Source organism: Mastigoproctus giganteus, chromosome 11 (assembly GCF_048544385.1).
Source record: "Mastigoproctus giganteus isolate SK-2022 chromosome 11, ASM4854438v1, whole genome shotgun sequence".
Taxonomy (NCBI): Eukaryota; Metazoa; Arthropoda; class Arachnida; order Uropygi; family Thelyphonidae; genus Mastigoproctus; species Mastigoproctus giganteus.
In genome coordinates, this window is record NC_143585.1 from 35,261,915 (window position 1) to 35,277,317 (window position 15,403).

Sequence of the window (15,403 nt, forward strand, 5' to 3'; positions counted from 1 at the left end):
GATTTGTATTCACCCAGAAGTAATGATAGTAAGATGGGATTTTTTTGTTTGATACCTTAACCTCTATAGCAACCACACAAATTTTGTTTTTTTCTGCAAGAAAAAACACCTAAAACAATTCACAAAGAAATGGTCAGTGTTTATGCAGAAGACTGCCCAGGTTATAGTGTTGTTGCACATTGGTATAAACAATTCAAATGGAAAAGAATATCAGTGCATGATAAAGAAATCCCAGGATGCCCAACAACTCCTGTAACAGAAGAGTGTTAAAAATGAGGCATGTTAAAAATTACTTGGAAGATTGCCACATTAGTGTCAAAGATCTAGCTGCAGAGTTTCAAATTAGTGTAATGTCTGCTAGGTGAGTTTCCAGACTATTGACTCCTTACCAGAAGAAGGAATGGGCACAGTGTGCCAGGAAAAGCAAGATTTTTTTTTCACTTCTAGTTACCATGGATAAAACTTGGATCCATTACCGTGATCCTGAAACTAAGCAAATGTCAAAACAGCGGAAGCATGCAGAATCGCCACTCTCTGCCCTCCCCAAAAAAAGAGACAAAAGTGTTGGCAAGATGATGCTGTCAGTTTTTTTGAGACCAGCATAGTGTAATACACATTACCTTCAAAAGTGCTGTATTATGGTGGCAAAGTTTTATTCCAACCTCTTCATAAAGGTGTGCAGTCCTCCACGATAATGCCCCTGTGCATTCCTTGCTTGTTGCAGTGAGGTGTGCCCACGAATGTGGGTTTGAAATATTGCCACATCCTACTTATTCCTCCAACCCTGCACCCTCTGATTCCTTCTTTTTTCTACCCTGAAGTCCTTTCTTCATGGGAAAACACTGCTGCCAATGAGGCAGTTTCTGCTGCCAAGTCATGATATCTGTTCTACAACATCATCTGAATTAGTATACAGATGTGTGAAGGACAGTCAGAGGACTTCTGCAAAACTGACGTGCGGAAGTGTATTGAGAGGTGGTAGAAATGTCATTTTGTCTGGTGACTGTTGAAAAAGTAATAAGTGGTGTTCATTTCAACCTTATATCACAACTAACTACTTCTGCTACATGTTTCTACAAATACAACTTTTTTTAAGCCCCCACCCACATATACAGAGAAGTTGAAATTTTATGGTGGGGGACTGGGATCAGATTTTCTGTTGGTCTGGTTTTAATGAAATTTGAGTTAATATTTCTAAAATATCTAAATGTGAAATATGAATATCACTAATATTATATTTTATATGTGGCAAATGTTAAATAAAAAAAATTCAGCTGATTATAAGCCAGTTTGAATTTGAACAAAGTTATTCAAAACAATTGCTAAAAGAGAAGTAACAAATACTAAAAGTCATAAGCAACATTAGTAACAAGAGAATGTTTCTGACCATTCAGAATGTCCATATTGAGAGAATAATCATTAGTAACTGAGATGTTGACGTTAAAGAAGTAAATCTACTAGCTATTAGACATTCATATTAAAGAAGTACAGTCGGTCCTCGTATAACACGTGTTTACATTACATGAATTCGATCATACACGATTTATAAATAGGGGAACGATATCTTATATAACACGAACCGAATTCGCTTATGCACGATTCGCCTTTGTGTTTACAAGAAATGGCAGTCGAACACGGAATCACCCCAATCGAACGCAACACGATAGGAATGAAGAAGATTCCGAAAATGTATTTATGTGTTTTATATCAGTGAAGGGGAAACACATTTCACCATAATAACGTAAAAACCAACACAATTCCAGCTATCGGTATAATCGCAAATGCAATTAGATGGAGTTTACTACCAGTTTATAACAGATTCCATTAGCAGAAACGCAACTGGAAATTGTTTTTATTGTTTTATGGTAATAACCCCTAGAAATGTGCTTTAGTAAAATGAGGTGTTAATTTTACGGTGTTGTTTATTCAGTTGCTACACGCGCGCAGCTTTGTTTATGTGTATCAAGCGTGCCTCCACGTTTTGTAATTGTGCTTTATTCCCTAAAATGAGTAAAATACTTAAAAGGTGTGAAAAGGAAGCGCCCTGGCAAAGACACTGCAGATTCAGAGAGAGAAAAAAAAAAAAAGCAATATCGATAAACAGAGGCGGACTGGGTTAAAAATTCTTACCCGGGAAAATTTATAGTGGCCTCATACTACGGTTTATGGCCAAAATCACACCGGCCTCCGGCCCACAGGGATTTCCCGGGTAAGGCTTATGGCCAGTCCGCCGCTGTCGATAGAGAAAAAAATATGAAATTGTGAAACGCTTTGAGCGAAATGAAAGACCATGTGATATTGCACGTGCTACAGACCTAAATGCGGCAACACCGAGAATTACAAAGAATGCGGAGAAAATAAAAACAACTTTCATAGCGGGAACAACTCAAAGTGTAATTAAAATCCATTAGATTAAGACACAAAGAATTGGAAGAGATGGAACAGCTGTTATCTGTTTGGATAGAAAATCAAACAAAAAACAAGTTTGCTTACGATAGAAGCAAAAGCATTAGCAATATTTTATTACGTAATAGTCGTAATAAAATACGTAAGCATTTTATTACGACTTACGTATTATAATTTATACTTACGTATTATAAAATACGTAAGTATTTTATTACGACTATTTTATTTAATATAATAAATTTTTTACGAATAAAATACGTATTTTATTCGTAAAAAATACTTTTTTAGTATTAAAAAATACTAAAAATACTTTATTATAATATAATAAAAAATATTTATTATTTATATTATTTATATTATTATTTATTTTATTATTTATTTATTATTTATAATAAATAAATAATATAATAAATAATATTTATTATTTATTATATTATATTATTTATATTATAATAAAAATATATACATATTATATTTTTTATTATGTATTTTAATCGTTATAAAATACGTAAGTATTTTGTAACGATTAAAATTACCCGATTATTTATTGTTTGGTAATGTTTTGGTTCCAAATGTGTGTTCAATCTTGGGTGGTCGGCACCTAACCCCACTTTTCCCATAGGGCCTGTTGTTTATATTGCACGATTTTGCATTGCACGAGGGTTTCTAGAAACACAACTATCGAGCTATACGAGGACAGACTGTATAATGAAATTAATCAATTATAACCTAAATTATGCCCATCACTACTAACTACTAATCATTCAAATGAATAATTGCTATAATCAAAAGAATCTATTATAACCTCTCTATTATGGAACATAGTTTTGCAGTCATAATATGCACACACAGTAAAGATAACATGTAACACCATGTGAATTCAGCATACACTGACTAAAATGTTTTTTTGTTTTGAAAATTCCTAAAACAAACAAATAAACTTGTAGCAAGGAGAGAGAAAGAGAGATATACATTTAGTATCCCTTTGACTCATTAGCATTAGCATTAGTAGAGGCATTTGATGCAAGAAAGCAAGCTTATGCAGCATCAGCCAAAAAAAAAAAAAAAAAAACACTTCTACTTCACCCCTCTGTTCGTTCAAAATACCTGTCCAGCTGAGCCTTAAACTTATTTAGACTATCAACCTCCACCACAAGGGATGGAAGTCTGTTCCACCAACCAGCCACCCGCTGGCTAAAGGCAAATTTCCGCACGTCTATCCTACATCTGTCTTTCCTCAATTTGATTTTATGCCCTCTCAGGTGATTTTTCTGAGCTAGAGGAAGAATCCCATCAGCATTGAGCATGCTTAAACCATTCAAGGCTTTATACACCTCTATCAGATCACCTCGCTGGTGCCTAGTCTCCAGACACTGTAATTTGCAAAACTTAAGCCTTTCTTCGTAAGAGCACCCCCTTTGTTCCATTCACTAATCTTGTTGTCCTTCTCTGTACTCGTTCCAGCAGCTCTACATCCTTCTTGAAATGAGGCCTCCAGACCTGTATACAGTACTCTAGGTGTGGCCTGACCATTGCCTTATACAATGGAATAATCACCTCCTTATCCCTGCTGGAAAAATTCCTGTATATCATTGACAATACTCCATGAGCTACTCTTGCAGCCCGTCTGCACTGCTCAGAGAACTTCATATCTGCCTGCACAGCCACCCCCAAGTCCCTTTCATTCTCTACCACTGTCAGTGTAGTACCACAGAGTTGATACGTTGCTCTGGGGTTGCTGTTTCCCATGTGTAGTACTTTACATTTGTCAATGTTAAACTTCATTTGCCACCTCTCAGCCCATCTGCTCAACCTTTCCAGATCCTGTTGCAGCAGCATAGTGTCAGTAGCGTCCTTGACAACCCTGCCAACCTTTGTATCGTCTGCAAACTTGGACATTAAGCTTGATACACCATCATCAATATCATTTATAAATACAGAAAACAATAATGGACCCAACACTGAGCCCTGAGGGACTCCACTAATAACATTAGTCCACGATGAGCAGTGTCCATTGATTACCACTCTCTGTCTTCTCCCCCTCAACCACCCCTTTATCCATAGCAGCAATTTACCTCCAATGTCACACTGCTCCAATTTGTGTAGCAGTCTTCCATGTGCAACAGTATCAAAAGCCTTTCTAAGATCCAAGTATATAATATCAAAGTTATTCCCTGCATCCAGTTCTTTTGTGACTGCATCATAGTATCCAATCAAGTTGGTCAGGCAAGACTTCCCCTTAACAAAACCGTGCTGTGTCTGAGCTATAACTGAAGTCTTGTCTAAATGATCCTGCAGTGCTTCTTTAACCAGTGCCTCCATTAATTTTCCTGGAACAGAAGTTAAGCTCACAGGTCTATAATTACTTGTGTCAGCCTTTGATCCTCCTTTGTGAATTGGGATCACATTTGCACATTTCCAGTCTATGGGTACCTCCCCTGAGTCCAAGGAAGCTCTCATAATTATGGCTAAGGGTTTGCTTACTTCCTTTGCTGCCTCCTTTAATATAACTGGATAGATCCCATCCACCCCGGGTGCCTTTCTTGTGTTTATCTTCAACAGTTTCTCCTCCACTTTACTCCCAGTTATTTCAAGATTCTCTAGCTTACTGCTAGAGTTGAATACACCTCTGGCATTCCCCTTGCTGAATAACTCCTCATGTGTGAATGTCGATGCAAAATATTCATTTAGTTTGTTAGCTACCTGAGCAGGATCATCAACAGTTGACCCATCAATATCAAGTGGACCAATCTGATTCATCCCCTTCCTTCTAGAGTTTACATAAGTAAAGAACTCTTTGCTGTTTTTCTTTGCATCCCTTGCCAAGGATTTCTCGTAATCTGCCTTCACCTGCCTAACCTCCTTTGTAACTTGGTTGCATATCAACTTGTATCTATCATAGACTTCTGTGTCATGTGTTAATTTGTAAGTATCCCATGCATTTTTCTTCTCTGCCATATGCCTCATTAGTTCATCTGACATCCATTTTGGCCTAAACCTTGAACAATATTTCTTAGTTGGTATGTAAAGCCTAGTAGCTTCCAAGATAAGTTCTTTGAATGCTTCCCATTTTGAATTTGCTGTTGGTAACATCATCAGTTGGTCCCACTGTATAGAATTAAAATACTGTCTCAGTCCATCGTAGTCGCCTTTACGGAAGCAATAACCCTTACCTTTACCCCTAATGGTAGTTACCTCTTTGAGTAAATCCCACTTCAGCACACTGTGATCACTGCCACCTAGTGGTTCATTTATCTGCAGATTCTTAATGCATGAAGAATCACTGCTGATAATCAAATCAAGAGTATTACTCCCTCTAGTTGCCTCCCGAACATGCTGATGTAGAAAACAATCATCCAATAAATCCACAAAAGCCCTGCTAGTGCGTGAGTAACCAGCCCCCAAATTCCAGTCAATATCTGGGAAATTAAAATCTCCCATTATAAGACTCTCTGATTTACTGGCCCACTCTATTTCCCTGTACAGTTCCTTATTATACTCATCAGAGTCATTAGGCCTATAGCACACTCCTACTCTCAATTTTGATCTCCCAATGCTTATGTCACACCAAACTGACTCAACACTGCACTGTCCAGCGATGTCGACTGGCTTCACTTCCTTGGTTTTTATGTGTTTCTTAACTAATAGCATAACCCCTCCCCCCTTCCTATCCTGTCTATCCTTTCTGTAGACGTTGTACTCCCCAAATTCCAGTTCTGCATCCCTTATATCTGTGTGACACCACGTCTCTGATATCCCAACAATATCTGCCTTTGATGTTTTTAGCAATACCTCAAATTCATCAAATTTATTTACTAAACTCCTAGCATTGGTGTACACGCAAGTATACCTGCACCTGTTTCTATTCTTAGCTACCCTAACACAACCCATGTGTTTACTTGTACCGCAATGGCTCCCAGCAGTCTCTGAAATACCATGCATCTTGTTTTTCAGGCTTCTGCTCATTCTAATAGAAGCAGTGCAAGAATCTCTTTCACCTCTGCCAGTGGCTACTGTCAATCTATTGGTCTTTGTCTCCCCCCAAGCTAGCAGTTTTCCGACCCACCTAACACTGCCTCGATAGCATCAGCAAATATTCTTGCACCCTTTCTATTTAAGTGTATCCCATCCCTGTAGAAGCAATCTCTCCTGTTAACAAGTACAGTCCAGGCTGAAAAAAATTCTACCCCTTGAGCCTTGCACAATCTTTCCAGGGCCGAATTGATCGACAAGGCTCTCATCATATACTCCCTCCTATCCCTCATGTTAAGTGATAGCCTAATGTCATTTATATATGGTACTTCCCATCATACCTAATAACTCTTCTCATTTCTTCATGTTTTGTTCCATGGAGGATAGTTTTTTTTTTAGATATATATATATATATATTTTTTTTTTCCCTCTTGATATGTACACATGTCAAAAACTTTTAACTTAAAATTTTTTCATGTATTTTTTCAATTGACAATATTTTATTTAACAGTAAAAATATCTGTAATTAATCATCCCTCCCCTTAACCTTAATGATAACCTCAACATGTGAGGAACTGTGTCATACTTCTTAACTTATATGATATATAGGTTTAAAGTATAACGAGAATAATATTTTCTAATTGAATTCTCCTGCAGATGAACTGTTTATGCAAATAGCTGAAGACTTTGTTACAGTACAGGGCGGTCCTGAAAGTGGTGAATATTTCTTTAATATTTATCCTGTACATTTTTTATGTGTTGCTGAGTTAATTTGCAAGCCATCCTGGGCTTATTAGTTTAAGTAAAATATTGCACCAATTTGATAAATATTAACATAAATATAGAAATTAAGTATTTGTTAGTTCAATTACAAAGGTTTTAGGGATTGGTGGTAAAGTGTATCTATATGCTTTGTTAGATCTGTCATGCTAAAAACACTAGTTTTGACTTAGAAGAAGAATCTTTATTGCAACAACAACAATAATAATAATATGTACAAAATACAGTTTATGTTGCAATCTACTCATCATGACCACAGGCCAGGAGTTGAGAAATTAAGGGTATTCCAAGGTGGTCACCCTCCCAATTACTAAGTGGGCCTAACACTACTTAACTTCAGTGATTGCAAGAGAACTGGAGCATTTAGCCTGGTACAATAGTTGGCGCTTAGTAAGTTGATTCAGATGATCTCATCATTTTCTGTAATACTGTTATGACAAAAAACTGTCTACTTTGGTTTATTGAATACAGTAGTTTCTATAACAAATCACCTTTAAGAATTTGGATTTAAATCAAGAAACAGATGACTGTGGGCTACCTCTGTGCAATCTACTTACAAAATTGGTCTTTCCTTTTCATATCAGGTGTTGTAAACTTATTTGGTTCTAATGACTGTACTTTGGTCTAAATTATATGTACTGATCAGAGATGGTTACTACATTAATAGCACAAGTAGGACCCATTTTACGGCAGGGTTAGGTTCCAGCAAATTTAGGGTCGTAAAATGAAAAGTCGTAAAACAAAACCAAATTATAATGTAATTGAATGAGATAGGTTCCAAAATTCCAGATTTTTACCAAGTGTGTACTAATATTTCTGTTCTCTATAAATAATTAAATATTTTAAACATTTAATGCGTGTTTTATTTATACTTATACATAAAACAATTAAAATGAAATTTTAACTTACTTTGGTCCTGTGGTGTCAATGCTTGAGTATTGATTTACTTCACTGATATTTTATGTGACAATGGTGTAATGGGGCGACATTAATTGGAGGTTCCTGGTTGAGGGTCATCGGGTTCTGAGGGTTCCTTTCCCTTCTTTGTCAAAACTGTACTATTGACATCTGGCGTTCCTGCTTCTTTTTTCCAAGATGTTATAGTAGGACTTCAACATCATGTTGACACCTCTTTGGATGCCATGGCTGTTTCCAATCAGGATCATTATCGCAAAGTTCATCAAATGCACTATGAATTTTGGCTCCAACTCTTCCACTCCATCTGGTGTGTCAGTCTCATGTTGTTGAAGTTGTGCGGTCAGTTTCTCCAATTCCTCCCTCGAAAGTGGCTCACCATGACTCTCCAGCAACTGGTCAACGTCATCTGGATCTACATTGTCAATGCCAACATCCATAGCCATGCGAGAAACATCTTTAGCCACTTCCGAAACTGGCTCAATCCTTACAAAATCAATCGCTGCTTCGGGCCACAATTTATGCCAGACACCATTCATGCAGGACTGTGACACTTCCTACCAAGCAGATCCAATGTTTGTGATGGCATTCAGGATGTTATACGACTTCCAGTATTCCCTCACAGTTATATCAGACTGCACAGCCTCAACAATCCCTTTGAAAGTTGTACGCAAATAATATGCCTTAAAGGTTGCAATTACCCCCTGGTCCATCGGTTGCGAAAGTGAAGTTGTATTGGGAGGCAAATACACCTCAACTTCCAAATGGTCGTTGTGGATTTCTTGGAGGTTGGCTGAGTGTCCTGGGGCATTGTCTAGCACCAACATGACTTTGCGAGACAAGCCATTTGCTGCACAAAACTGAGCAACCTCTGAACAAAGTACGAGGTGTACCATTTGCTAAAAATTGTCTGAGACACCCACTCCTTTTTGTTAGAGCACCAAAACACAGTAAGTCATATCTTCACCATGCCCTTCATTACATGAGGCATTTCTGAATGATACACCAACATTGGTTTGAGTTTAAATGTTCCCAATGCATTGCCACCCAGAAGCAATGCTAACTGGTCTTTTGCAACCTTGAAACCAGGGGAAGACCTCTCCTCACAGGCGATGTACGTCCTACTTGGCAATTTTTTCCAATAAAGCCCCATTTTGTCCACATTAAAAACTAAATCAGTGTGATAGTTGCCTTCGTCTATTAAGCGTTTAAATTCGGAAGGATACTCTTCAGCCACTGCAATATCAGCACTATCATCCTCACCAGACACTTTCACATTGTGAATTTGAAAACGGTTTTTAAACCAATGAAACCACCCTTTGCTGGCCGTAAATGTTTCAGTGCTACCAGATTCCTTATATATTTCGTCAAATAAACAACTTCGTGTCCAGAATTACCGCCTGTGTAACAGGAACGTTATTTTGGTTCATATCATCAACCCACAACACTAACAATTTCTCCTTTTTTTTTTTTTTTTTCCCCCATTTTCTCACTGCGTGAATAAGTTGTTCTGGAGGATGACATACTTGTTATCCCTGTGTGCGTGCTTTATTTTATCAACATTGTTCACAATCATTGATACAATTGAGGACTCTAAACTCAACGCCTTACACACATCCGACCAACGCTCACCAGACTCCATGCGATGAATCACATCCATTTTCTCCTTAATTGTTAGTGTTTTATGCTCTTCCCCCCCCGGCACAGACACTGTCCTATGTTTAGAGCTCATGGTTACACAAAAATTATTATTATTAATGAGAAATAGCACTATAATAACACTGTGTAACCAGTTAACAATTGAAGGAAAATTCACAACGAAACCAACGTGGCGCACTGAACATAAACAATTCTTGGTGTCGCTATCATTCCACACACGATGCACCACGAAAAAGAAAAGAAACACATAGTGCGTGATTGGACTCACAGGCATTGATGCACTGTTACTGAGGGTTTTTTTTTTATTTTTTTTAGGTAATATTTTGAAACAGTCAATGTGAAAAGTCGTAAAACTGGACCTACCTGTATTCCATTTTATAATATAAATAAATTACTTGTCTACCAGGTGCAAAAGAATAGATAATAGAATAGAGAATATGAATAGATAATTCATAAGTCACTTTAAACAAACTTTGTTTACATGCTTATAAACATAAACTATGTTACAAGTATTCCACATATAGTTTATTACAGTTTACACCATTTGTTGTAGAAACAAACATGAATACTTGTTTATATGCCATTATGAACAATGCACCAAGATAGGGAAGAAACCAATTATACATCATAATGCAGACTGGTATATTGTCGGGAAAATATCAAGTTAATGTGCATTGAAATTAAATTTTATTGAAATTTAATTTATTATATGACTAACCTAGTGATAATATCTGTTATTAAGCATGGTACCAAATTTGACCCTGGCTGTGTTTCTAGATTCTTGCTAGATCTTATCCTCAAACCAGTATCGGAGCTGTAGATCACTGACATTTGCAAAATCTTTGAGATTCTCTGAATAAATTTGATGGAGGCATCTTTGATAAAGATATCTTTATGGAAAGATGCCAGATTTGATAAAGGCCACCAGACAACGTTGCATGAAGCTTGTCTAAAATTAGACATGAAAATAAACAATAGAATAAATTGGTTGGTTTGACGTTTTCTAGAACAGCAGCATCTATAATCGTAATGAGCCAAATCAGTGATTGTAGTAGTAAAAGAGGTTAAACTGTTATAAGATGTGCCATTATGAACAATGCACCAAGATAGGGAAGAAACCAATTATACATCATAATGCAGACAGGTATTAAAAACATGGAAGGTACACTATTTCATTAAGGTAACAAGAAACAAAATAAAACTGATTACTGTTTAAATAGCATAATACAAGTTAATCAGTCATAAAAAGAAAAAGTATCTGATGTTTTTGTCAGTTAATCTGCATAAAGAGCAAAGGTAGTTGGCTAAAAGCAGTCATTCCAATAAATGACTGCTTTTATCCGCTGTCTGGATGCAGTGAATTAATAAAATTTTCACCATTAAATTAACATCACATAGGATGATCTTCAGCTTTCAGAAGATAAGAGTGCATGAAATGGCTTTAATGTATATAGAATTTGACCAAGACAACCAGCTCCCAACAAGCATTTTGCAAATTAATTTGTCAAGACCCAGTCACAGATTTAATTTGTTTATCCCCTATCTGTACCATACATCTATTGGAATAAGAGAGATTTTTTGACAAATTGTTTGTCAGAAATCTTTATAGAGGACCAGTGTGCTGCACTTGGTCGGGGACATTGCTGATTTGGTAGCCTAGTCAACTAATTCATTTCTCTTGATCCATGCGTGATCTTCATTCCTACAAAAGCAGATATCCATGCAAGAGTGGTATGAAGAGCGCAGATGTGACACATGGCTAGATTTTGATCAAACTGCTTACCTATTAGAGCATCTAACATGCTCAAAGAGTCATCAAACTCCACTTGCAAGTATAAGAGCTCAGAAGTCTGTGATATGTATATACTATATTCAACAGGGATTTGCATAGAGATAATACCATCTGGAAAGACCATATCCAAAACATTAGATGAGTCAGATATTGAATCATCAGTATAAATCAGGATAAATAGTAAATTTAGCCCATAGTGCAACAAAAATGACCTTACTCCAAAAAAGAAAAATTGTAAAATGGCAGTGGTTACTAAGATGACTATGCTGCTCACTGACAGGTTAAGACAGTTTGAAAGCTCACAAACCTGGAGGCCAGAGTCAGTTTCATGGCAAGTGTCATAAATATTTTTCAAATGTAGAACAAATGTAGATATAGTCACATGGATGGGGAAATCTGGTAAGATGACTAAGTACACCCAACTAGAGTTGACTCATTTGCCTCACCATAAGAGCTGTGAATTTGCCAAATTCACAGCAGCACCAATGGCATTAGAGATGTAGTGGTGGAGAGAACGTAGCCATCACATGACTGGTAAGCACATAATGGAATAAGTAAAGCAGAAAATTTAGAGAACCAGTTACAATTAAATAAAAAAAAAAAAAGTTAAAAAAGCAGTCATTGCTTTCATCCAAATATATGGCCAACTATTCCTTAAATATATATACTGTATTTCCTGTCATATAAGACACACCCATAATTTGGGGGGGAAAATAACACCTGATTTAATTTATTACACACATGACTACTATTTTTATAATACTGTAGCAGAGTGGTCAGGTGTGAGGATACATAAGTACACATGCTTTGAGTAACTGTGGTTCAAGCTCACATGACTGCTAAATATGGTGCTGTTTCTTGTATTCTTTCTCATCCCAAAGAATAAACAGAAAATGTATTTTACTTTCAGCCAGTTCCTGAAACGGCTAGCAATTCCTTCCTTCCTTCAACCCTTAACTATCTGAAAACCTTCCATCTGATCAGTGAATACCAATGTGAATTATTTTGGTGTTGATCTACTGATGATATATTGATTTGTGTTACTCATCTCTTGACAAATTTGATGGAAATGTGTGGTGAAACTCAAGCAGTTAGTCTTGACATCGCTAAGGCTTTTAATCATGTTGCCATAAAGGTATAGAATTCTGTAAATTGCACCAGCTGTTTTTTTGTTTTTTTTAACAATTGTGTATCCAGTTTTCTCTCTGATCATTCACTGTGGGTGCTGGTTGATGGCTCTCTGTTTTCTAATTTCTCCACTAATGCTAGTGTTCCTAACATAAGTTCTTTCTCCCACTGTTTTTCCTTTTATATATTAATAACCTTTTTCCACTGACTGGAAATGCAATTCATAGTTTTGCTGATTTTAGCACACTACATTTCACCTTCCAATTTGACAAACCCTGCCAGTTTCAACTTCTCGAATAGCCACCAACTCATTAAATGCAATCTTCAGGCAGTTTTCCAATGAGATGAAGAAAACTTAGTTAACTTCAATCTGTTTAGAACTCAGTCCTGTCTTGTATCTTACAATAAAGAGTCTACTGCTCCTGTGTCATTCAGTTATTCAGTGTCATTTTCAATGACATTTTCAGTGTCATTGAAAATGACAGACCCATGAACTTATCCAGAATTCAGTGTCATTTTCAATGACACTGAATTCTGGATAAGTTCATGGGTCTGTTAGGGATTACACTTATAATCTCTCTTTTCATAACCACAGAACAGATATTGCTTTCTCTGCCTCACAAAAGTGGATTACTTTTTGTTCTCAGCTTTGCTTTTCTTTTAAACAACTATTCTACAATTTTTTTGACAGATCTGAACTCTACCATGCTCTGGAATATTGTTCTCTCCTGGGGTAGTGCCTCCAAAACCTCTCTCAAGCTTCTTGACTTCATCCTAAAGAGGACAGCCAGGTTAATTAATTATCCATCTCCTACAAGTTTCCACTCTTTATCTCACAGATGTTCAATTTCTGCTGCATTTTCTATAGATGCTCCCGTGGCCCCTGTCCTTCTAAATTGGCATCTGTAATTTCCTCTCTCTCTTCCAAACCAGTCCATACACATTATAAGCAGTCAGCATCAATTCATTTTTCAATTTCAAAATTGCAGCACTAACTGTTTCTTTTTTTTTTTTTTTTTTTTTTCTCATTTATCCCTTCTGTTGTCTTGAACAATTTACAAAAATTCAAGTCTGATGTCAATAAGTATCTTCTGTTTACTCAGCTTCCAATCCTTGCATGATACTAAGTACTGTGGGTTCTAATATCTTTTGTTCTTGAGATTTTCATTAAAAAAATTGTAAAAATTATTAACTTTTACTTCATAGGATTTTAATAAACTCATTAAAATAGTGAACTTAAATAATTTTACAACTACAAGTATGCACAATTACTACATAATTTATAGTTTGCTCAGATCAGTTGTTATCTTACCCTTGTTTTTAACCCATGTCTTGTTGCTGAACGTGTCAGTTTTTTTCCAGAAAGGTGTTTTTGAGAAAAAATTATTTTATAGTTGGTGTGAATGTTTTAACATTACATTGGTCTCTGAGCTGTCTGATATTCTCTTAGCAGAAACTTATTAACAAAAATTGTATTTTTTAATTGTGTATCTGTTTATTCCATTTAGGTGTTGATTGCCTTTGTGTAGAAGAAAGCACACAAAAGGAACGCAGCTCTTGTTGTGTAAATAATGTAATTCGCAACTGAATTAGTCAATTTCTTTGAAAATTCTAAATATGGATTATGTGGACCAAGCATTCCTCTCACTTTTGTAAATTACAAGTGACCTGATATGATATATCATCTAGTCTTTACTTACAACAGGAAGAGGACAGTTGCCAAGAAGTGAAAGAAGTACTTGCTAAATAGTTTCAGTAGCGTGGGGTTTAAAAAACCAAACTTTTACATTTAAGATTAACCAGTCATTAGATTTTGTATAACTTTTAAAAAAGTACATAGTTATATTAGACTAGCTTATAGCAGAATTGCTTTAAAATGTAATTGAACTGAACCTTTGTTAAAGAAAATTAATCTTTCACTTTTAGAGTTTTAGCTTGTTAATGTAAATAATAATGTAATTAGTTGAAATTCCTATGACTAAGAGAACAGAATGGATTTTTAAGTACCAGATATTTTATATGAATCGCATTTTGTGATAAATAATTAGTAGGTTGTGTGTGGAAATGAAACAAATGTAATGGTTTGCATTATTTTTGTAAGATTTAGAATTTTTCACATCTTTATAAATAACTGAAGCCATATGGCTGTTCAGAAATATAAAGATAAGTCATTTTGTTGAGTATGATGAAAAGTATATATCTGCATCCTCCCCCTCTCCCTCTGTCAATCATGATGCCTTAAACTTGTGCCTTTGAAACATATCAGTGCAGCTTGTGTGTGTGTGTGTGTGTGTGTGTGTGTGTGTGTGTGTGTGTGTGTGTGTGTGTGTGTGTGTGTGTGTGTGTGTGTGTGTGTGTGTGTGTGTGTGTGTGCGTGCGTGCGTGTGCGCGCACACACAAACTATATTTGCCTCATCTGTACAGTTTCAAAATGAATTAAAGCTTTTTGAGTATTATAAAACTAAATGTAAAATATGATAAACCTAAGTGTTTTCCAGTTTCTTTTTATAGCAACAGTTCCAAACTTATTTGATGATAATATATTTATTTTATTCGTTGATTGATTGTTTGGTGTTGAAATTTAAAAAGAATATATAGAATTATAGTTTTTTTTCACCTTTGTGGAGATAAATGATGGTTCTAATAATCAAAATCCATATTAGAAAGATTATAGATATATGTATCCTTTGACAATACCAAAACTTAAATAAAACCAATATTTTCCTGAGAAAATCATACTTGCAAAACGTG

The 15,403-nt window shown here is 35.9% G+C and overlaps 1 protein-coding gene across 1 annotated transcript in view; it reads left to right on the forward strand.

Annotated features, from left to right (window-relative positions):
- Positions 1 to 14,447, forward strand: part of LOC150077896 (ras-related protein Rab-24-like) — a 60,198-nt gene extending 45,751 nt beyond the window's left edge. Inside the window, exons 6-7 of the mRNA XM_090384706.1 lie at positions 7,036 to 7,095; positions 14,161 to 14,447. Coding sequence (XP_090240832.1) covers positions 7,036 to 7,095; positions 14,161 to 14,240 — 140 coding nt within the window. The 3' untranslated portion in view covers positions 14,241 to 14,447. The remainder of the gene's footprint in view (positions 1 to 7,035; positions 7,096 to 14,160) is intronic.
- The last annotated feature ends 956 nt before the right edge of the window (positions 14,448 to 15,403 follow it).